General features: G+C 56.4%; 2 protein-coding genes across 9 annotated transcripts; one reads left to right on the plus strand and one right to left on the minus strand.

The window, feature by feature from the left end:
• Window positions 1-1,591: 1,591 nt before the first annotated feature.
• LOC138106122 (zinc finger protein 282-like) lies at window positions 1,592-14,040 on the minus strand. 6 transcript variants are annotated; one of them, XM_069006177.1, is made up of 10 exons: window positions 13,477-14,040; window positions 12,874-13,003; window positions 12,531-12,632; window positions 12,010-12,105; window positions 11,629-11,748; window positions 6,366-6,479; window positions 5,192-5,239; window positions 4,408-4,521; window positions 4,133-4,246; window positions 1,592-2,825 (listed from the first exon to the last, which is right to left on the minus strand). In XM_069006177.1, exons 1-10 carry the CDS (start codon window positions 13,792-13,794, stop codon window positions 1,828-1,830), a joined length of 2,154 nt encoding a protein of 717 aa, XP_068862278.1. In that variant the 5' UTR covers window positions 13,795-14,040; the 3' UTR covers window positions 1,592-1,827. The 6 variants fall into 6 exon arrangements, with proteins under 6 accessions (XP_068862278.1, XP_068862277.1, XP_068862276.1 ...); XM_069006176.1 differs by having other exon boundaries at window positions 4,408-4,524; XM_069006175.1 differs by having other exon boundaries at window positions 5,192-5,281.
• Window positions 14,041-15,568: 1,528 nt separating this feature from the next.
• On the plus strand, window positions 15,569-21,769 carry LOC138106120 (zinc finger protein 26-like). Of its 3 annotated transcripts, none has more exons than XM_069006169.1 (6): window positions 15,569-15,689; window positions 16,360-16,498; window positions 17,408-17,518; window positions 17,912-18,283; window positions 18,383-18,508; window positions 18,944-21,769. In XM_069006169.1, exons 1-6 carry the CDS (start codon window positions 15,588-15,590, stop codon window positions 21,157-21,159), a joined length of 3,066 nt encoding a protein of 1,021 aa, XP_068862270.1. In that variant the 5' UTR covers window positions 15,569-15,587; the 3' UTR covers window positions 21,160-21,769. The 3 variants fall into 3 exon arrangements, with proteins under 3 accessions (XP_068862270.1, XP_068862271.1, XP_068862272.1); XM_069006170.1 differs by having other exon boundaries at window positions 18,947-21,769; XM_069006171.1 differs by having other exon boundaries at window positions 16,372-16,498.
• Window positions 21,770-22,582: the final 813 nt, after the last annotated feature.

The following is a 22,582-nucleotide window of genomic DNA, read 5'->3' on the forward strand; positions in this document are numbered from 1 at the left end:
GTGCGGGCAGTGCCCTGGGGTGTGGCATCCCGGGCACCAAGGAGTTAATGTGCTGCTGTGTCCCAATCCCGCTAACAAGGGACAAACTGGAACAAAGGGTGTGCCTGCAGAGGGGGACCCTCCGATATTTTCAGCCCCTCTGATTTTTCCAATTTTGGGGCTTTTCTTCCTGTAACTCTCTCTGCAGCTGCTCAGTTTTCACTGACAGCTCTTTTCCTCCCTTCTATTTCCTCTCTGGAGTCTTGTTTCTCTCTACCACGCTTTTTCTTATCTAAATTCTCCAATAACTCTTTCCCTGCATTCTGCTGAAGCCAGTAGAGTCCCAAGCTGATAATTTTTCAGGCCGAGGTTTATCACTTTGGATTCTGTAGAAGGCCAGGAGATAAGGGTGTGTGTGTGTGTCTCAGCCACAGCTGTGGAGCCAGCTAAGGACTGCTGTGTGAGACACGGAACGGGAAAGGACAGGATGTGGCTGGAGAAGGGAGCACACGGAGCTGGGGCAGCTCTTTTCTGGGACAAACGCCCTCATGCTGGCTCCTGGAGATAAGCACAACGTGGAACAGCACAGGGCATGGAGTGTCCAACAAAGGTTGATCAGTTTGGGGGGGATCAAAACCACCAAAGACCCCCTGACCCGTTTCTAGGAGGATCCAGAGGGATGGACTGTGTCTGCTCACTTGCTTGCATCAAAAGTGAAAAAAGTGGCCCCAGGGTGTGGAAAACTTGGCTATAAAAGGGTGATACAGCATTCACAGGGGCACCTCTGGGATCCTGGACACTGTGTCAGCTGGATCGATGCCAGAGCCAGGACTGGCGATCTCCTCCCCTTCGCCTCTCTGATCTCCCTCTCTCTCTTCCCTCTTTTCTTTTACTCTGCTATTTCTCTTAATACCAGAAGATAAGGGCAAAAATACCAATTCCCACACTGAGTGTGGAATTTTCTAATAGAACTTTGTGAGCTTTTTTGGACCCCTCTGACACCTGTCGCTCCGTTTTGCCCACGGGCATCTACAAACCTTGGGAGCTTCTTTCCTCTTGGGAGCGGGACACAAGGAGTCTGGAGGAGCAGAGCTGCCCTACCTCCACATGGCCCCCTCTCCCTCCAGCAGATCCTGTTATCAGTGTTTGGGACACAGCAGCTCGTTAACTCCATGTTTCCCAGGTTTCTGCAGCATCTCCATGTTCCGCTTTCACGGGGTTTGGAAAATTGAACAAAAACAGAAGACCGTTAACAATGTGGGAAAATAAATGCAACACAACTTTAAGGCTATGCAAAATTGAAACCATATTCCAGGCTCCCCGGCCATTTTACAACTCCCAGTAAGGATCTCACCCTCCAGGAATTCTCCCTTGCAGCTCAGCAACAAGGAGCCCCAGGATTTAACAGTGGGAATGAGCTGCCTCCCAGGCTCGGCAGCCTTCTTTCTGTTGGCCACTGAAGAAAGAGGCTTCCTCATACAGCCACAGGGGCAACACTTCCTTTCCCAAAGTATTTCATCCAAGCGGGTGTTTCCTGACACCATTTAGTGGACAATTAATACCTTTAACTCACTTGTTCCCAGCCCAGTCCAAGGACTCCGGACTCCCGGGATAACATTTCAGATAATTTCTCTCTATTCAGACAATTCTTCTTTGTAACAAACATCACAAACTGTTCCATGTCAACGCGGTTTCTCTCCCACATGGATTCACAGCCAGCAGTACCTCCAACACCTCCCCAAATCCACAGGCACTGGTGAATGCTGTCTAACACGGAAAACAACCCCCAGCCACCTCCCTTTTCCTGGGAGGGGCTCGGGATGGCTGTTCCACAGCTTTCTCCTGCCCTCAGGGTCTGGCACAGAGCTGCCCTGGCCCAGCGAGGGGACCCCGAGGGGGCCGTGGGGGATGTCCTATATGGAATGCATCACGGAGCCCCTGATGTTCCCCGCAGGGCCAGCTGACCAGCGGCACGTGTGTGTCCTGCATGTGACCTTCCTGATGCTTCAGCAGGCTCCTCTTGAGCACAAACCTTTTGCTGCAGAGAGGACACTGGAAAAGCCTCTCTCCCGTGTGCCGGCGCTGGTGGTTCAGGAGGTAATCCTTCCTCCTGTAGGTTTTGTCACACTTGGAGCACTTGTAGGGCCTCTCTCCCGTGTGACTTGTCTGGTGCCTAACGAGCCAGGAGTGGCAAACAAAGTTTTTCCCACAGTCGCTGCAAATGTAGGACTTGCCCCGGCCCTGGCTCTGCTGCTGGGCAGGGCTGCCCCGGGCCGGGGGTGGATCCCAGCAGGGGCTGGCTCCCGATGTGTCCGTGGGGAAGCTCTCCTCGTTTTCAGCAGCTTCCTCTGTGCCCAGGCTGTCCTGGTCACGGGGCCTGCCTGTGCCCGGGGGAGCCTCTCCACACTCGGAACGGGGCCCCGGCCCCTCGCAGGAGGCAGGAGCACCTCCAGGGCCCCTTCCTTTCTCTCCCGGTCCTGTTCCCTTCTCTCCCGGGTGTGGGTGCAGCAGAGGGAACACCCTCTGACACGTGGGGCCTGGAAACATCTCCCCTTCTCCCTGAGGCTGGCCCTGCTGTGGGGAGTTTCTCTCACACTTGTACACGCAGGGTTGCTTTTCAAGGCTCCTTTCCTGAGCACTAAAGAACTCGTACTGAGCATCCCCTCCAAGGCCATTCCCATTCACGGTGGTGGTTGTTTCCATCACTTCTGAATTCCACGGACTGTCCCATGGCACTCCATGGCTGGCATCTTTGGGAAACCCCTCTCCTGGCCTTCCTGGTATCTCTAAGTCACAGGTCTTGTTCTCAAAGCAGTCTGCTTGATGGTCCCTCTTCAAATTTTCATCTGAAACAGAGAGATTTCAGAGATTTTTAATTCAGGAGTCCCCTTAGGAATGTCCCTCCCAGCCTACAGCCACATCATTAATAGGGAGGGGGGGAACAAGTACCAGCGTCCACTGAAACAATATCTCCAGGGAAATAGGACTTTTTTAAACTGCATTTTTTAATATCTGTTCAGTGCCCCACCACCCCCTGGGAGAAGAACCTTTTCCTGATATCCAACCTAAACCTCCCCTCCTAAGCCTATCAGAAGCACTCTCTGCTCCCAGGAACTGGAGTTGTCTAATGAGCATCTGTTTTTTAATGAACAGCCTTGGAAACTTATTCTTCTTGCCTGAATAACAACCCAAGTGGAATAATATTTTTGTTATTGAACTTTCAAAGAAAGTCACTGACTTGAACTGCAGCCAGGACGGAAAATCACTGTGATTAAAGCCCACTCTCTTGTGACTCTATAAACTGTGGTCCAAAGTGGGACCCACTGAGCTCCTGATTCCCAGAAAATAAAGGAATGTGTGTGTCCCAAACACTGATAACTAGATGGCCATGGAGCCAACCAAGGACTGTTGATTAACATGACATGAGAAAGAACAAGATTTGGCTGGAGAAGGGGGGGCCATGTGGAGATAGGGCAGCAATTTCTGGGACAAACATCCTTGTTGTAGCTCCTGAAGACAAGCACAACACAGCACAAAGGCAGGAATGAGGGTAAGAAGTGGGAATGGATTATAGGAGGGGATCAAGACCACCAAAAATCCCCAAAGCCTCCAAGCCATTTACAGAAAGGCCTGGAAGAACTGACTGCATGGGAAGTGAGGAACTTGTCTTCAGGGCAGGGAATCCTGTCCATAAAAAGGACTGAGGGTGCCCTCCATCCCCTCATCCACATCGTTGATAAAGACATTAAACAGAATGGCCCCAGTACTGAGCCCTTGGGACACCACTGGTCACTGGCCACCAGCTGGTGTCACTCCCTTGCCCAGCACTCTGTGGGCCCAGCCCTCAGCCAGGTTTTTATCCAGGTAAAAGCAGCACAGACTCAATCCATGCAGCCTGAGCACACCTCTGGGCTTGCCTCAACACAAGCCCAAGCCAGCGCCTCTGACAGCTTTTGGCTGGCTCAAGGGGGAAGGAGTCTCTTCAGCTGACAGAACCTGAAATTTTTGTCACCAAATATTAACCAGCAGACTGAGGTTTGTCCCAGTTTTCTCATGGTTTACATCGTAAGGTTGTGACATTTCATACAGTATTAAAAAATACTCTAAACTAGATTTACTGTCCCTGAAATCCCAGCTGAAATCCATTACTGACCTGTACTTGGAATTGTAGAGATTTCCTCTTTCTCCAGGTCCTGTTGTGCAGGGCAGGGTGGCTCCTCCTCTTGTTTAATCCACGATGAAATATCCGTTGCATAAGTCTGAAATCCTGTTCATTGGGGAGAATTTACACAGCTGAGAAACACCGGGGGAAGGCACAAAGCATGGATAATTTGGGAATGCACAACGGCACCAAAGCATCAGGGAAGACACAACATGAAGAGCCATTAAGGGGTGATTCCTGCAGTGGAGTTTTTGGCAGATCCTCACCTGTGCCAGGATCTCTCGGAAGGTCCTCGCCCTCTGTGCCTGACAGCTCCCTGGCATCCACCTCGCTGCCTTTCCTGGTCTGACTGGATGCCTCAGGATCGTAAAATCCTCGCTCTGCTAAGGGAGAAAATCCAGGAGAAGTGGATCATACCTGCCTAAGCTCAGGATTTCACAAGGCTGAAAACCTGCTCTGGTTTGGGCCTTGTTTGGAGGTTGTATCCCCAAGCCCAGCTCCCCTAAGCCCAGTTTCTTAAGGAAACCTGTTGGAAAGGTCTAAAAATCCCAGCTGGCTGCAAAGACAGTAAGCCAAGTTCCGGTGGAGCCAACAGGCAGCATTGCTACCCTTTGTAAAGAGGGAGGAAAATCTGCAAAGCAGAGCAGCTGATTTGTAAAACAAAGAGGTTCCAAGTGAAAGGGCAAAGAACAGGGCCCTGGGCTCTGCCGCCTTTCAGAGGAGTCTGTGTGCTCATCCTTGCCCAGGAAAACCCCAGAAGGGAAGGGAGGAGGGAAAGGGCAACCTGAAGGAATTTAGGGGAGGATGAAACATCTCCTAATCCACACTTGGACAAGAACCAGCCATGCATCTGAAAGCTCCAAAATGTCCTTGAGAAGGGAAAGGGCAACACCAGCCCTTGCCTGTCAGCCTGTTGGGGCTGCTGGCAAGTCTGCTCAAAACTTCTAACAGATTTGGAATATATGAGCAGAGGTGGGGAAAAAAAACCCCACACAACCTGGAATTTAATCCCTCATCTTCAGTTTCCCTCCAAGCTATGCAGTTACTCACCTGGGCAGGGCTCTCCAGGAGCTTCTGCAGCCTCCTCCTCCTTCCAACCTGCAGTGCACAACTCTTGCTTAATTGGGATTATGCTGTCTTCTGTTAACAGGAACCAGTGTTATTTTAATACCATACAAAATTAATTCCAATTGTCAGCCCAGCCCAGGCAGATCTGCTCTGTTCTAGCTCACACTCCAGTGAAAACCTCACTCCAGTTCTAGTTCCTGCTGACCAAGGCCTCTTGAACAGACCTGAAATGTTGGTTACAAAACCCTTAGCAGATATTTGAGCCTGAGAAACACACAACACTTTCATGCAAGTGAAAACATGTTCTCCATGGCCCCAGGAGAGGCCAGAGCCACTTGAATTCTTGTCCTTGAGTTTCGTTTCTCTCTTGGCACTGCTGGAGTTCTGTTGTTTCCTTTTCAATCCCTCTCAGTCACACACCACTTCTCACCAACCAGTGAAACACTCGTGAGTTCTTAGAGAGTAAGTCATGAAACTTATTGAAAAAAGAAAACAAAAGTCTGTGGAATAAATAAAGAAAAGCGGATGGACCTGTGCTCTGCACCTTTACAGCACAGACCTGGCCAAAGGGACCGATGGATTCCCCAAGAGAGGGAAAAGAAGAGTGTGATGGAGCATCCTGGAAAGGCTGCTGGGGATGGAATGCCTGACAGCTGCATTTGGAAGACCACACTCAGCACAGCAAGCGCTTTGGACAGAGGCTGGTCACAGAATCATGGAATTGCCATGGAAAGCCCTTTAAGGTCATTCAGTCCAACCATTCCCCAGCACCGCCAAGGCCACCCCTGCCCCATGTCCCCAAGTGCCACATCCACAATGGCTTTTAAATCCCTCCAGCAATGGGGACTCCACTCCTGCCCTGGGCAGCTGTGCCAGGGCTGGACAGCCCTTCTGGGGAAGGAATGCTCCCAATATCCAACCTGACCCTGCCCTGGCCCAGCCTGAGGCCGTTCCCTCTCCTCCTGTCCCTGTTCCCTGGGAGCAGAGCCCGACCCCCCCGGCTGCCCCCTCCTGTCAGGGACTTGTGCAGAGCCACAAGGTCCCCCCTGAGCCTCCTTTGCTCCCGGCTAAAACACCACCCACACCCCAGATGTCCCCAAAACCTGGCAGGTGCAAAAACCAGGTGTCCCCAAAACCAAGCCTCTACGCCACTCACCGGTGCCGGTCTCTGCGGGATTCCTTTTCCTGTCCCGGTCCTCACAGCTCTGGGCACTCGGCTGGTTCCCACCCTCTGCCAGGGCCTGAGCATTGTGTCCAGCGGTGTCCAGCCCTGTGGGGAGCAGAGGGTGAGGGGCAGCTGGGGGAGCACCGCGGGGCTCCCTCACCGCCCGCCCTTACCACGTCCCAGCTGCACGTGCACCCACACCTTGACCTGCACCGCTCCACGAGGGAACAGAATCCCCCTCAGAGCTGTGAGGGATTGGGGTTCACCCAGAGCCATGAGGGAACAGAATCCCCCTCAGAGCTGTGAGGGATTGGGGTTCATCCAGAGCCATGAGGGAACAGAATCCCCCTCAGAGCTGTGAGGGATTGGGGTTCACCCAGAGCCGTGAGGGAACAGAATCCCCCTCAGAGCTGTGAGGGATGGGTTCCACCCAGAGCCATGAGGGACAGAATCCCCCTCAGAGCTGTGAGGGATTGGGGTTCCACACAGAGCCATGAGGGAACAGAATCCCCCTCAGAGCTGTGAGGGATGGGTTCCACCCAGAGCCATGAGGGAACAGAATCCCCCTCAGAGCTGTGAGGGATTGGGGTTCATCCAGAGCCATGAGGGAACAGAATCCCCCTCAGAGCTGTGAGGGATTGGGGTTCACCCAGAACCATGAGGGAACAGAATCCCCCTCAGAGCTGTGAGGGATTGGGGTTCATCCAGAGCCATGAGGGAACAGAATCCCCCTCAGAGCTGTGAGGGATTGGGGTTCACCCAGAGCCGTGAGGGAACAGAATCCCCCTCAGAGCTGTGAGGGATTGGGCTTCATCCAGAGCCATGAGGGAACAGAATCCCCCTCAGAGCTGTGAGGGATCGGGGTTCACCCAGAGCCGTGAGGAACAGGATCCCCCTCAGAGCTGTGAGGGATTGGGGTTCATCCAGAGCCATGAGGGAACAGAATCCCCCTCAGAGCTGTGAGGGATTGGGGTTCACCCAGAGCCATGAGGGAACAGAATCCCCCTCAGAGCTGTGAGGGATGGGTTCCACCCAGAGCCGTGAGGGAGCAGGATCCCCCTCAGAGCAGTGAGGGATTGGGGTTGACCCAGAGCCATGAGGGAACAGGACCCCCCTCAGAGCTGTGAGGGATCGGGGTTCACCCAGAGCCATGAGGGAACAGAATCCCCCTCAGAGCTGTGAGGGATTGGGGTTCATCCAGAGCCGTGAGGGAACAGAATCCCCCTCAGAGCTGTGAGCGATTGGGGTTCACCGGCAGCCATGAGGGAACAGAATCCCCCTCAGAGCTGTGAGGGATGGGTTCCACCCAGAGCCGTGAGGGAGCAGGATCCCCCTCAGAGCTGTGAGGGATTGGGGTTCACCGGGAGCCATGAGGGAGCAGGATCCCCCTCAGAGCTGTGAGGGATTGGGGTTCACCGGGAGCCATGAGGGAACAGAATCCCCCTCAGAGCTGTGAGGGATCGGGGTTCACCGGGAGCCATGAGGGAACAGGATCCTCCTCAGAGCTGTGAGGGATCGGGGTTCACCTAGAGCCATGAGGGAACAGAATCCCCCTCAGAGCTGTGAGGGATCGGGGTTCACCCAGAGCCATGAGGGAGCAGGATCCCCCTCAGAGCTGTGAGGGATTGGGGTTCACCCAGAGCCATGAGGGAACAGAATCCCCCTCAGAGCTGTGAGGGATTGGGGTTCATCCAGAGCCGTGAGGGAGCAGGATCCTCTCAGAGCCATGAGGGCCAATTCCCTCAGAGCAGTGAGGGAATGGGTTCCACACAGAGCCATGAGCGATCAGGGATCCTCTCAGAGCCGTGAGGTGTCAGACGCCCACTTAGAGCTGTGAGGAATCAGGGTCCCATCCGAGCTGTGAGGGGCTTGGGGATCCTCTTAGAGCTGTGAGGGATTGAGGATCCTCTCAGAGACAAGAGGGAAGAGGGTCCCCTCAAAGCAGTGAAGGATCAGGGATCCTCTCAGAACTATGAGGGACTGCAGTACCCTCAGAGCCACAAGAGACCAAGGATCCTCTCGGCGCCATAAGGCACTTGTGGATTCTTTCAGAGTTGTGAGGGATTGTGGTCCCTATCCATTTAGGTTGGATATTGGGAAAATTCCTTCCTGGAAAGGGCTTCCCAGCTGTGGCACAGCTGCCCAGGGCAGGAGTGGAGTCCCCATTGCTGGAGGGATTTAAAAGCCCTGTGGATGTGGCACTTGGGGACATGGGGCAGTGGTGGCCTTGGCGGTGCTGGGAAATGGTTGGACTTGATACTCAGAGGCCTTTTCCAACTTCAGCAATTCCATGATTCTGTGATTCCAGAGCATCAGCCTGCCTGTGCACAGGGACAATCTCTAGTCTTCCTCTCAGTCCTGGAAAAGCAGAGCCTTTCTGTGTCACTTCACATTTTGTCTTGAATTCAGGGTTCTATTTTTGCAATTCAAACAACACAAATCCCAAAATAGCTCTGAGATTTGTTACAAATACATGTATTTTTCTCTGAAATTCAGGAGAGCTGGTCTGGAACAGAAAAACCATGACTGACTGTAAAATACTGCGTCATCTCTGGTATCAAAGGCAGCTTCAAAAAGTGATGAAACATGGAGCATGTAAAATACAGAAACAGGCCAGAAAGGGCACCTCAGGTTGTCTGTAGAATAATCCAGGAGCGCTGCTGAGATGATCCCAAATAGAACTCAGGATATTCTGGTCACAAGGGAATCGCAAATGTCCCTCCACTGCTTTACGGGGCCACAACTTTGCCTCTTTATCCCAGAATACATCCTGCTCTTGTAAATCCCAGAAAGATTTGGGTGGGAAGGGACCTTAAAGCCCATCCATTGCCACCCCCTGCCATGGGCAGGGACACCTCCCACTGTCCCAGGCTGCTCCCAGCCCTGTCCAGCTTTTCTTTGGACACTTCCAGGGATCCAGGGGCAGCCACAGCAGCTCTGGGCATCCTGTGCCAGGGCCTGCCCACCCTCCCAGCCAGGAATTCCTTCCCAATATCCCACCTAACCCAGCCCTCTGCCAGCAGGAAGCCTTTGCCTCAACATTATCCTGCAATTTAGGGCACTTAGAACATTAAAAAAAAACCAAAAAAACAAATCTAAAACGAACCAAGTTCTAACTGGACCAAAAAAAACAGAGTTTTGTTTTCCTTCTTCCTGTACCAAAGCAGCAAATTGGCCAAAATGTTAGGGAGAGTTCTAAACCCATTTGTTGCTGAGTGAGATCTGACCAAGCAGATTGTGACTGGAAGTCGGTTTCCATATCCAACAATTAAATCCACGAGGAGATGAAATGCAGCAGGAACCCCAACAGTTCCACTGTGAGATGCTGCCATGACACCATCAAGTCAAAAGGATCTCTCCATGAAATTTTGATGCAAAATGAACTGTTGATTTCATGGACTTCCTCAGGAGGGAATGACTCCATTCAAATCATGCACTGGTCCACAGAACCCATGCATTCTTGGATAAGAGCAGGCTAAAAATGCTCTTCACAAGTGAGTATTTTGACTGAAAACCCAAATTTTATGCTGAACCAGTAAGGATAAGCTTTTCTGTGGGAAGCCCATTTCTGTGTGACCTAAATAATAATAAGGTCATTATTGTTTAGCTGTTTTGATTTGTTCATTCCATTTATTTTCAAATTCCCTCCTCTTCACCCTCTGTATTTGGATCTAAATCTCTCTATAACTTGCAATATTCTACCACTCTTGTGACAGCACTGATGAGGACTCTGGAGGGCAACAACCCCCCTGAACTCATGTTCCAGAACAAACAGCTGCTGTCAAAACACAAGTGAAATGCACCAAGAAATAAAAACCCCCAGAAAACAAACCAGAAACTAAACATTTCTTCTCTTCCTGGACTCAACCCATCACGACCACAACACTGAAAATGTTTTGCTGGCAGAAAGATAGATGTGATCTGGGCAAGAATTGTATTGTGAGTTTATTTACACCCTATTTTTAGACATTTTTACACTTCAGGCCGGTGTGAATTTCAGATACACACATGGAGAACCATTTTCCTGCTCAGGTTCCACCACAGTACTGAAAAAAAAATTAAAAACAATTGAACCCCCTGGTTTTTTTTTTATTTTAGGTCGACTTCTGTTTCTCCATCCATATGGTACAATACTAGAAACTGCCATTTACAGCAGGTAAAATGGTTTGAAAAATAAAAAAGACTGAAAAAAGCATTTAGACTTTCACAGGCTTAATGTCATTTTTATTAAAAATCAAGTCTTTACTGCTGCAAATTTAATCAGCATTTTTCAAATAGATAGAAACAAGTTCCCTGCCCTGAAGCCTCAAAGAATAAGTTAAAAAAATTATAGGAGCAGTTTAACCAGAATCCACAGAAACCCACTGGTTTAAGTTTATCCACTTAATGGACAGATCCAAAGTGCTTGCCAGGACACTGAGCAGGAAGGGAAGGAGGTCCTTGTGGAGGACACAAGACAGCACCCACAAAGGAGTGGAGCCCTCTGGACTCACACACACGACAGAAATCCTTCCCTGGGAGGGTGGGCAGGCCCTGGCACAGGGTGCCCAGAGCAGCTGTGGCTGCCCCTGGATCCCTGGCAGTGCCCAAGGCCAGGCTGGACATTGGGGCTTGGAGCAGCCTGGGATAGTAGAAGGTGTCCCTGCCCATGGCAGGGGGTGGAACGGGATGATCCTTAAGGTCACTTCCAACCCAAACCATTCCAACATTCTGTGATAGCCGAGTCTGCCCTGCTTGGCTGAGGCTCCTTCCTGGATTCCTTCAGCTCCTGCTGTGCACACCAGGCACAGCCCTGTGCTGTGTCCCCCTCTCTGCCATCCCTTTCCCAGGCCACATTCCTTCTTTCCCAATACCGAAGCTCTCCACCTCTCCACTCTGGACAGTGTCCCCGACTGCCACATTCCAGAACTTCACCCAGCTCCCCAGATACTGAGGCATAACATCATCTATGGAGAAGGCCTTGAGAATTGTTCTCAGCTTAATGATTCCTCGTATTCTGAGGGATTCATTTCAGGTATGCCAGTCTCCTCACCTGCAGCGCCTCATCTTCCCAGCGCTCTAACCTTCCCAACAATTAAACTGTCCTGAGGCTTCCTGCCCACTTCCCACCTCAGCATGGCTCCTGCTCTCTCCCCACTGCCCCGCCTGCCTCCCTCAGCCCCCACATCTCAGCACACACTGTCCCACAGCAGCAATGTCAGGGATTCCCACATCTCCAGCAGCACAGGATGCTGTGGAATCACTTGGAACTCACCCACACCAAGCTCGGAAAACTCCATGCCCTCCATCGCTCCCTGCTCCTTTGCATAGGGCTCTTCCTCCTCTTCCTGCTTCACGGTGACCGCAGAGCTCGGCTCTGGAATGCTGCAGTCTGCTGAGGAAAAGTGGAAACTCCTTTACTGGGAAAGAGGAAACTCCTTTCCTGGTTATTGCAGCACCACTGGACTCCTCCCTTGCTGCCCCGGGAAGTTTGTGCCCACCCACCCACTGTCTTGCCACACACAACCTCTCCAGCACCTCCCATTCCTGCTTCTGGGAGCTCTGTTCTGTCCTGTAGGGAAGTGGTTCCCCCTGAACCCCCCAGTTCCAGAGGGTCCTCCACACCCTTGAGCCCAGGCCCTTCCACAACACTCACCATGGCCAGGTTCAGCCAGCCCTGCTCTTCCCTCCTGGTTTTCCTGCACTTCTCTGCTGTCCCAGCTGCTCACATCGAGTTCAAACAGCAGAGCCTCTGCCAATGACAGAAATCATGGAATCAGATCACAGAATGCCAGGAGGAAAGGATCTTCAGGATAATCCAGCTTCACCCTCTGCCATGGTCAGGGACACCTCCCACTGTCCCAGGCTGCTCCAAGCCCCAATGTCCAGCCTGGCCTTGGACACTGCCAGGGATCCAGGGGCAGCCACAGGGCAACCTGTGCCAGGGCATCCCCACCCTCACAGCCACGAATTTCTTCCTGACTTGTAATACTAAAAATCCAACCTGTTACATTTTTTCTCACCTTCTGTTACTCCCCCTGAACCTGCTCCTTTTGAGATCCAAGAAGTTCCCTCTGAGCAAACCAGGACCATCACCTTGTGACACCCTCTGTCTGGTGACAGCACCACTCGACCCTCACCCCCAGGATTAACCTTTAAGTCATCCCTTGCCTGCACCTGGTTCTGCTGGGATCTCTCCAGGAGCTGGCTCCTCTTCACTGCAGGGCGCTTCTCCTCCTTGGAGCCGGGACAGGAGGGCAGGTTCAGAGATGACATCGTCTGACAAGGAACAGGGATAGGAATGTTTCCGTGCTGCATCCACAGGGAGGAACACACCCAGCTGCGCTCCCCAAACCAGCTCCATCAGCTGCAACACATGGTTGGGCAGCACGCAGAGTCCTCGAACACCAGCCTCGGCCTCAACCGTGTTCCCACAAATCTGCTTCCCAAGTATGGGAAAGATTCCCCAACCAGAGCCAGTCTGGAAGTGCTGATAACCGAACCCAGCAGCAGCACTCACCCAGAAGGACCAGGGCTTCTTTCTTCCCTGTCAGCACCTTTCCATACAGCTCCCTCTGCCACTCCTCCAGGTTCTCCCACTCCTGAGTGGAAAAGCCAGTGGCATTGTTTTCCAATGCCACAGCTGGGGCCTGCAATCCCAAAAGTGACACACTCAGCACTGCTCCTGGAACACAGAGAATCCTCCTCTCTGTTTATCCCTGCTACCAGGCATCAGGGAAAGAAAATTCCTGCCTTGGGGCATCCTCTGGACACTAAGAGTAACAGTCTGGATCTTTGCTAAACTTTGGGAGATGAATTGTGAATTCCACAATATTCTCCCTGCGTGGAGCCTGATCCCATTGGGGAGCTCAGAGTGGGGAAAAGCTTCCTGTTGGTAAAAGCGTGTCAACCCCTCCTTTTGTAGGGAAAACCAGCTGAATATAACAACACACAGGAGAAATCACTTCCTGCTTCGTGCCTTCGCACGACAGGCGACAGAAGAAATCTTGGCAGAGTTTGTGAAATTATTTCCATGGCGGAAAGCTGCCGGAAGAGGTGAGGAGCAGAGGAGCCTCTGCTCTGTCCACGTTTCCCCCAGACCTCTTAAAGACCCATCCGTTACCTTGGGGACCTCCACCCCTGGGGGCAGCCGCAGGATCCAGAGATTCCTGTTCTTCAGCAGGTTCTCCATGTTCTCCAGGCGCCGCTGGAGCCGCCCGTACTCCTGGACGAGGGTGCCCAGCGCCGCGCACTTGCTTTCCAGCTGGTTCCCGAACTCCCCGACCATCTTCTCGCAGTCCAGGTGCTTCTTCTCGCTGTTCCCGGCGCGGTGCTCCAGGCTGAAGAGGCGGGACGCGTGTGCGGCCACGCTGCGCTCCAGCGCCTGCACGGCCGCCACCACCGTCCACAGCGAGATGGTGCTGCCGCCCGCCAGCTCCATCCCCGCACCGGGAGAGACGGAGCGCAGGGAGAGGCTGCGGCTCCGGGCTGGGGAAGGGCGACAGCGGGGCAGGAGAGCCCCGCTTCGGCCGCCGCACACCGGGACCGGCCCGGTCCTTCCCGTCCCTCCCGCACCGGAGCTGGAGCTCTCCGCTCGGACCGGCCCCTGCCCGCCGCCGCTCCGCCGCCGCTCCTGCCCTCCCCTCGCCGCCGCCTTTCCTTGCCGCCAAGAAGCGCCGCTTCCTCTTCCTCCTCCGCTTCCGCCGCCGCCACAGCGGCCCCCGCCGGCCGGCAGCCCCCGCAGTGATTGACAGCTGTCAGTCACGGGGAAGGGGCTGATCGGAGTGCCAGGAATCCCCCCGGGGTTCCACCGCAGCGGCGCTTCCCCGCGAGTCACAGAATCCCAGAATGGGTCAGGCTGGAAGGGACCACAGTGGGCACCTGGTGCCACCTCCCTGCTCCAGCAGGGCCATCCCAGAGCACAGGGCACGGGATTACATCCTGACAGCTCTGGAATACCCCCGTGAGGAGACCCCACAGCCCCTCCGGTCTCTGCTCAGGGCCGGGCCCTGCCCAGGGCAGCAGTTCTGCCTCCTGTGCAGGTGGAACTCCCCGGGCTCAGGCCCTGCCCGTGGCTCTGGTGCCGCTGCCGGGCCCCGGAGCAGAGCCCGGGCCCTGCCCTGAGCCCTCCCTGCAGCCAGGGACACCCAGGCCTGAGGGCCCCTCTCAGCCGGGGCTCCTCTCGAGGCTGAGCAGCCCCGGCTCCCTCAGCCTGTGCTGGGCACGGAGCTGCTCCAGGCCCTTCCTCAGCTGCGCAGCCTCCGCCAGCCCCGCTCCAGGAGCTCCCTGGCCCTGCTGGGCTGAGGAGCCAGAGCTGGACACGGCACTCCAGAGGTGCCTCCAGGGCTGGGCACAGGGGCAGGATCCCTCCCTGACCTGCTGGGAATACCCTTCCCGATGCACCCCAGGATCCCATTGGCCTCTTGTCCCCAGGACACTCTAATGGCCCAGGGACAGCTGTTTGTCCACCAGGACCCCTAGTTCCTTCCCCACGGAGCTGTTCCAGCAGGCTACCCCAGCCTGTGCAGGTACCTGGGGCTGTTCCTCCCCAGGTGCAACACCTGTGCTTGCCCTAGTTGAATTCCAGAAGCTTCCTCCCTGCCCATCTGTCCCTCTGAAGGGCCACAGAGCCCTCGGGGGGATCGGCCGCTCCGCCCAGCTTTGAGTCCTCAGCAAACCTCCTGGGGAGGCACCGACCCCCTCACCCAAGCCAGTGATGAACCAGCCAAACAATACCGAGCCCAGCAGAGCCCAGTCCTCCAACCACACCCCGGGCCATTGACCCCGACCCTCCGGGAGCTGCCACTCAGCCAGTTCCCAACCCATCCCACCGTCCATCCATCCAACCCACCCCTCCGGGAGCTCGGTGCCGCCCCTCCCAACTCATCCCACCCGTCCATCCACCCTCCCCACCCCTCCGGGAGCTCGGTGCCGCCCCTCCCAACTCATCCCACCCGTCCATCCACCCTCCCCACCCCTCCGGGAGCTCGGTGCCGCCCCTCCCAACCCATCCCATCGCCCCTCCACCCTCCCCACGCCTCCGGGAGCTCGGTGCCGCCCCTCCCAACCCATCCCATCGCCCCTCCACCCTCCCCACGCCTCCGGGAGCTCGGTGCCGCCCCTCCCAACCCATCCCATCGCCCCTCCACCCTCCCCACGCCTCCGGGAGCTCGGTGCCGCCCCTCTGGCGGCGTGTCCTGTGCGGGCCCGGCCGGGCCGCAGCCGCGCGGGGCCATGGCGGAGCTGCGGGCGCGCCTCGAGGCGCTGGAGCGGCGGATGGAGCGGGCGGAGGCGGCGCTGCGGGACCGGCCCCTCGCGGCCCTGCGGCTCCACGGGGTGAGCGCCGCGATGGGGGAACCGGGGAGACCCCGGAGGGGGCGAGGGGGGGTCGATTGTGGGGCTGAGGGTGAGACTGAGGGCGCTTGGGGGGGGGTGATGGGGGGCGAGGAGGGCCGGGAGTGGGATGGGGGAGTCACTTATGGGGCCATTGTGGGGCTGGAGGTTGGGAGTGAGACTGGGGGCGGGCACTTAGGGGCTGGTGGGAGGTTGAGGGGTAGCCTGGGGGCCGCTTATGCGGCTGTTGCAATGGGAATTTGTGGCTGGGAGGGAGCCTGGGGATCGCCCGTGGGGCTCTTGAGGGGCTGGGAGAGGTTTGGGGAGGTTCCTGAGGGGGCTGCAGTGGGTTTCAGGAGACGGGATGGGAATCCAGTGGATTCCCGGCTGGCCGGGAGCTGTTCGGGTGGCTCCTCAGGGGGCAGCAGTGGGTTTCAGGAAACTGTGGGGATGAATCCATTGGGCTCCTGGGGATCTGGGAACTGTTTGAGGGAGCTGCGCTGGGGTTCGGGAGACTGGGGATGAATCCAGTGGGCTACTGGGAGCGGGTTGGTTTAGGAGGCTGGGAATAAGCAAGGGGGACTCCGTATGGGACTTTTGGGGCTATTGAAGGGCTGCGGGTATCTGAGGGTCTGGGAGCTGTTCGAGGGAGCTGCCCTGTCCCACATGCCAGCCGGTGCTGCAGGTCCCGGTGCTGTTCGAGGATGTGGCAGTGCGGTTCAGCCGGCAGGAGTGGGCGAGCCTGGACGAGGGACAGAGGGAGCTGTACCGGAGCGTCATGGAAGGCAACTACGAGATGCTGGTGTCCCTGTGTAGGCTGCGTTTGCGCCGGTTTGGCAGCCCCAGGGAGCTCTCTTGGGGTCACTTCTCTGCCTCTTTGCCTTTCACTGGAACCTCCAGCTCTCAAATAATCCTCTCCTTTCCCTGTCCCCTCCGGCAGCGGTTGGAGTGTGGCAGGGACACGCAGGACAGGGTAGTAAGTGCTTGTTATCTTTTCCTCGGGGAGAACAGGTACACTGTTGGTGTTTTCATCTCCCTGGGTTGTCACCTCCAAAATTCCCTGGCTGGGACACCCCTTTCCATGAGAATTTTCCCTAAAATCCAGCCTGAACCTCACCTTGAAGCTGTTTCCTCATGTCCTGTTCCCTGGGAGCAGATCCTGATTCCTCCCTGGTTGCAGCCTGCTGTCAGGGAGTTGTGCAGAGCCACAAGATTCCCCCTGAGCCTCCTTTGCTCCAGGCTGAGCCCCTTTCCCAGCTCCTGGTGCTCTGTTCCCCAGATCTGTTCACTTCCCTGGACATGTTCCAGCCCCTCAATGTCTTCCTTGTTGTGAGGGGCCCAGAACTGCCCCCAGGATTCGAGGTGGTCCCTCAGCACTGCCCTCATGCTCCTGGGTGAACATTCAGTCAGGAGCCTCACAATTCCCGTCTTTCAGGGTGTTTTCCTATCTGCAAGGTGAATTTTCTGGGAGAATGGGGAAATCTTTAGCAGGGGTGGAGCAAGGATGGATTTTCTTGCAGCTGTTCCCAGGGGATTGTCAGAGCCTGCTTTCCATATTCCCCTGTCAGCTCTGCCTGCTGTTTCCTGTCTGTATCCATAACTCCCGTCGTGGCCTCGGTTGGAGATGAAGTGTCCTGGGCTGGGACTGGCTCTGTTGCCCGGCTGTGGGTGCAGAGTCCCTGTCCCATCCTGTCCCTGATGTCTGTCTTGCTCTTGCCCAGACTGTGCCCTGTCCAAGCCTGAACTGTTATTACAACTGGAAAGAGAAGAGTTGAGCACGCCGCCGGAATCGGAGCCAGAGGCAGCAGAGGTGTCCCCAGAGCTGGCTGTAGGTGGGTGACACTGGGTTTCTTCTGTGCCAGGAGCTTCTGGCTGCTCACTTGGACAGTGGCCTCAATCCCAGGGACTGAAAATCCCAGAATCCCAGAATGGTTTGGGTTGGGAGAAATCTTAAAGCTCATCTCTTTCCAACCCCCTGCCATGGGCAGGGACACCTTCCACTGTGCAGGTTGCTCCAAGCCCTGTCCAACCTGGGACACTTCCAGGGATTGGGAAGTGTCCACTGTGAGGGAATACCTGATGGGGTGTGTGGATAGCCTGGAAACTCCTGCCCCAGCAGCTGCTGGGTGTGAGGGATCCTGACACCCTGTGGAATGGGATCTGCGCTGGCTCCTTGGAGCTCTCTCCTGGCTGCTGGTGAGTCCAAATGTCCTTGTCCTCCACAGAGCTGGCCCGACAGAACTGCACCAGCGATGAGGCGCTGCTGGAGACAGAGACATTGGAGAGGGGCTGCAGGGAGCCGGAGGAAAGTGGGAATGTGGCAGAGGACAGTGGGAATGTGGTAGAGGAAAGCAAGAACCTGGTGGAGAAAAGCAGGAGCCCAGTGGAGATGAGTGGGAACCTGGCAGAGGAAAGCTGGGATCTGATAGTGAAAAGTGAGAACCCGGTGGAGGAAAGCAGGAATCTGGCAGAGGAAAACAGGAGCCCAGCAGAGGAAAGTGGGAACCTGGCAAAGGAAAGCAGAAACCTGGCAAAGGAAAGCAAGAACCTGGTGGAGGAAAGCAGGAGCCCAGTGGTCCTGGAGAACTGCAGCACACGTGAGTGCCTGGCAAATGCTGCTGCTGCTGCTGTGAGGGGTCCTGGATCCCTGCCCGGCTGTTCCTCATCCACCTCCATTGCTGCTCTTGCCCTCACAGCACCCGTCCCTCTGGAAGCCGCTGCTGTCCCGGCGGATCTCAGCCAGCCAACCCCGTCCCCTCCCTGCCCGCTCTCCGTGCACTGCCAGGAACCAGTGGGTCTGAACTGTTCTCCCCCTGCAGCAGGTACTGGAGCAGAACCTTTATCCCTTCTTGGCAGGGCTGGCAGCTTTGGGGGGGTCTGTTGGGCCTCTCTCCAGGCCCGGGGCTTCCAGGAAAGGGCAGCAAATCCTGTTGCCAGCCTTGAAACCGTTTGGGATAAGGCCCAGCATGGTGTTGGCTCACCTGCCCAGACAAGCCCCAGGGTGGTTGTCAAGTCCCCTGTCCTACCTGGGTGATGTTTGCCACCTTACACTGCTCTTGGGGTGTCTACAGGGATGAGTTGTGGCTATTTGTGGCTTTTACACAGTCCAGGAACTGAGCTGGAAGAGGAGAGCAAGGCTGGGATTTGTGCTGCTGGGAACAGGGTGGGAAGTGAGGGAGGGTGGGAGCAAAGCCCTTTGCTGTTCATGCCTCAAAACCATGTGGAAAAGTGATGTTTGGATTCTAAAAAATTCCCAGTAGATGCTGAGGCAGGGATCCCAACGGAGGTGCTGCAGGAGGAGATTGCTGCAGAGAAGCCATCAATGCCCAAAACACCCTCTAAGGGTCCGGAAGAGAGCAAGGGTCCGGAAGAGGAGGCAGTGAAAGATTCAGGGAATACTGGCCAAGATCTGGTGGCCGACATTCCCAAAGAACCAGGAAAGGAGGTGACACCAGATGTCTGCAGAACGATGGAACAGGCAGATCCCAGCCCAGGGGAGCTGGAGAAGGAGTCCTGCGTGGGCCGGTCAGCAGCCTGCCAGCGAAATGCCACCCGGCGGCAATATTACTCCTGCCCCATCTGTAGGAAAACCTTCCTGCTGAAGATCAACCTCCTGATCCACCAGCGCGGCCACACCAACTGGGTGCCCTACGTCTGCGTCCACTGCAACCGCAAGTTCATGTCCAAGAAGAAAATCAGGCGGCACCTCCGTGCCTGGGCAGCCAACGGGACGTGCGTGCCCTCGGAGCTGGAGGTGTGTCCCAGCCAGGTGCCGCGCCCGGCATCCCATCCCCAGACCTGGGCAGCCAACGGGACATGCCAGGCCTCAAAGCCAGAGGAGTGTCCCAGTAGGACACCGTGCCCAACATCCCAGCCCCAAACCTGGGCAGACAACAGCGCCTGTCAGCCCTCAGATGCAAAGGTGTGTCCCAGCCAGGGGCCGTGCCCGGCATCCCAGTGCCCAACATCCCAGCCCCAAACCTGGGCAGACAACAGCGCCTGTCAGCCCTCAGATGCAAAGGTGTGTCCCAGCCAGGGGCCGTGCCCGGCATCCCAGTGCCCAACATCCCAGCCCCAAACCTGGGCAGTCAACGGGACCTGCCAGCCCTCGGATGCAAAGATGTGTCCCAGCCAGGGGCCACTTCCAACGTCCCAGCCCCAAACCTGGGCACCCAATGGCACCTGCCAGCCCTCGGATGTGAAGGCACATCCCAGCCAGGGGCCATGCCCAACATCCCAGCCCCAAAACTGGGCACCCAGTGGGACCTGCCAGCCCTTGGATGCAAAGATGTGTCCCAGGCAGGGGCCACGTCCAATGTCCCAGCCCCAAACCTGTGCATCCAGTGGGACCTGCCAGCCCTCGGATGCGAAGGCACATCCCAGCCAGGGGCCGTGCCCAACATCCCAGCCCCAAATGTGGGCAGCCAACGGGACCTGCCAGCCTTCAGATGTGAAGGCACATCCCAGCCAGGGGCCACATCCAATGTCCCAGCCCCAAACCTGGGCACCCAATGGCACCTGCCAGCCCTCGGATGTGAAGGCACATCCCAGCCAGGGGCCGTGCCCGGCATCCCAGTGCCCAACATCCCAGCCCCAAAACTGGGCACCCAGTGGAACCTGCCAGCCCTCGGATGTGAAGGCACATCCCAGCCAGGGGCCGTGCCCGGCATCCCAGTGCCCAGCATCCCAGCCCCAAACCTGGGCACCCAGTGGGACCTGCCAGGCCTCGGATGCGAAGGCACATCCCAGCCAGGGGTCACGTCCAACATCCGAGCCCCAAACCCGGGCAGCCAATGGGACCTGCCAGCCCTCGGATGCAAAAGTGTGTCCCAGCCAGGGGCCGTGCCCAACATCCCAGCCCCAAACCTGGGCACCCAATGGGACCTGCCAGCCCTCGAAGCCAGACGAGTGTCCCAGCCAGGGGCCATGCCCAACATCCCAGCCCCAAACCTGGGCACCCAATGGGACCTGCCAGCCCTCGAAGCCAGACGAGTGTCCCAGCCAGCCCCTGTGCCCGTCCTCCCAGCCGCAAGCCCCGAGCAGGGACTGCAGCACGGTGTGGCAGGAGCCCGGCCCTGCCAGGTGCCCGCTTGCACCTGGGAAAATGATGTACACGTGCAACGAGTGCATGGAAAACTTCTCCAGCCAGGGCTTCCTGACAGTGCACCAGCGCCGGCACTCCGGCCACCACCTCATCCTGTGTCCCTGCTGCAACCGGAGCTTCACCTGGGTCTCGGACTTTGTCCGGCAGCACTGGACGCACATAGGCGTCCGGCCCCACCAGTGTGGCATCTGCCAGAAGACCTTCAAGAGGTTCTCCCACCTCAAGGCGCACCAAAGGATCCACGGGCGGCAGGAGCGGCCCTTCACCTGCGCCAACCCCGTGCCCATCACGGAGGCACCTGCAGCGGGAGATGGGGTGGGAAGCCAGGATGTGACCCCCCAGGGATGGGGCACTGCTGTCAGACCTTGAGGTGTCCTCCTGGGAGGTCCACTGTTGGACCTCAGGGTGTACTCCCAGCGATGGGAAGGTGCTGCTGAAATTTGAGGTGACCTCCCAGAGACTTGAGGTGACCTCCCAGGATGCTGCTGATGGACTTTGAGGTGACCTCCCGGACACAGGGTGCTGCTGATGGACTTTGAGTTGACCTCCTTAGGACAGGAGGCTGCTGTCTGATCATGAGGTGAAGAATGAGATGCTGCTGATGGGATTTAAGGTGTCCTCTCAGGAATGGAATACGCTGATGAACTTCGAGGTATCCTCCCAGGAATACGATGCTGCTGTTGAACCTCGAGGTGACCTCCCAGGAATGGGATGCTGCTACTGGACCTTGAAGTGACCCCCAGGGATGTGATGATGCTGCTGGACCTTGGAGTGACCTCGTGGGGACTGGAGGCCACTGTCAGACCTTCTCCCTTCTTTCCCTCTCCAGATGAAGGCTGGAGCACGGGCAACATTTTCTGGCTCCCCTGCCCTGGTGTGGGGACGGGGGGCACCTGCCTGGCCCAAGCAAGGGGGGCTCCTCGTTCCCAAGCCCTGGTGGGGTGGGTGGGATGCTGGGAGTGGGTCCCTTTTCTGGAGAGTGCCAATAGATGCTGTAGAAACCAGGATGCTGAGTGTGGATTCCTTGAGGGGGCTCCGGGAGGGTCCTGCTGGGTCTGGCTGGGTGGGTGGCACCAGGAATGGGATCCATGGGGTGGAGTGATGGAAGAGTGAGAACTGAACACTGGGTGGGGGGTGTCACCTGCTGCTGGGGGCTGCAGTCCCAGTCTGAGATGGGGATGGGGTGGGATGGGATTTGGGGTCCAGATGGGCCTCTGGAAATGGCACTGGGGGTTGCTGAGCACTGGGGATTTGGGGTCTGGAGATGTGATCCCCATTGCAGGGGTGGGGATGGATGGGAACGGGACAAGGATGGAATAGGGATGGGGTGGGATGTGACAGAATGGGATGGGGATGGAGATAGGATGGGACAGGACTGATAGGCCTGGCTCTTCGCTGTGGGATCTGGCAACAGGACAAGAGGAACAGGCAGGAACTGCTGCCCAGAAGTTCCACCTGGACAGGAGGAAGAACTTCCCTGTGCAGTGACTGAGCACTGGAACAGGCTGTCCAGAGAGGGTGTGGAGCCTCCCTCACTGGAGTTATCCCAGAATGGTCTGGACACAATCCTGTGCCCTGTGCTCTGGGACAGCCCTGACTGAGCAGGGAAGTGAGACCAGAGGAGGCACTGTGGTCCCTTCCAACCTGACCCATTCTGGGATGGGGTGGGGATGGGGCTGTAGATGGGATGGGATGGGGTTGTCAATGGGATGGGATTGGGATGGGGCTCTCGATGGGATGGGCTGTCGATGGGATAGGATGGGATGGGATGGGGCTGTCTTTGGGATGTTGA

The sequence above is a fragment of the Aphelocoma coerulescens genome, chromosome 2 (genome assembly GCF_041296385.1).
Source record: "Aphelocoma coerulescens isolate FSJ_1873_10779 chromosome 2, UR_Acoe_1.0, whole genome shotgun sequence".
Classification (NCBI taxonomy): domain Eukaryota; kingdom Metazoa; phylum Chordata; class Aves; order Passeriformes; family Corvidae; genus Aphelocoma; species Aphelocoma coerulescens.

Excerpts from the sequence above, each read along its gene's own strand:
- LOC138106122 (XM_069006173.1), bottom strand. The coding sequence starts at position 13,794 with ATGGAGCTGGCGGGCGGCAGCACCATCTCGCTGTGGACGGTGGTGGCG. Across the intron at positions 5,282-6,365 it reads TCCCGCAGAGACCGGCACCG|AAGACAGCATAATCCCAATT; the intron begins GTGAGTGGCGTA and ends TCCTGTTAACAG. Across the intron at positions 4,247-4,407 it reads TCCGAGAGATCCTGGCACAG|GATTTCAGACTTATGCAACG; the intron begins GTGAGGATCTGC and ends CCCAATGAACAG.
- LOC138106120 (XM_069006169.1), top strand. The coding sequence starts at position 15,588 with ATGGCGGAGCTGCGGGCGCGCCTCGAGGCGCTGGAGCGGCGGATGGAG. Across the intron at positions 16,499-17,407 it reads CGAGATGCTGGTGTCCCTGT|ACTGTGCCCTGTCCAAGCCT; the intron begins GTAGGCTGCGTT and ends GCTCTTGCCCAG. Across the intron at positions 18,284-18,382 it reads CCTGGAGAACTGCAGCACAC|CACCCGTCCCTCTGGAAGCC; the intron begins GTGAGTGCCTGG and ends TTGCCCTCACAG.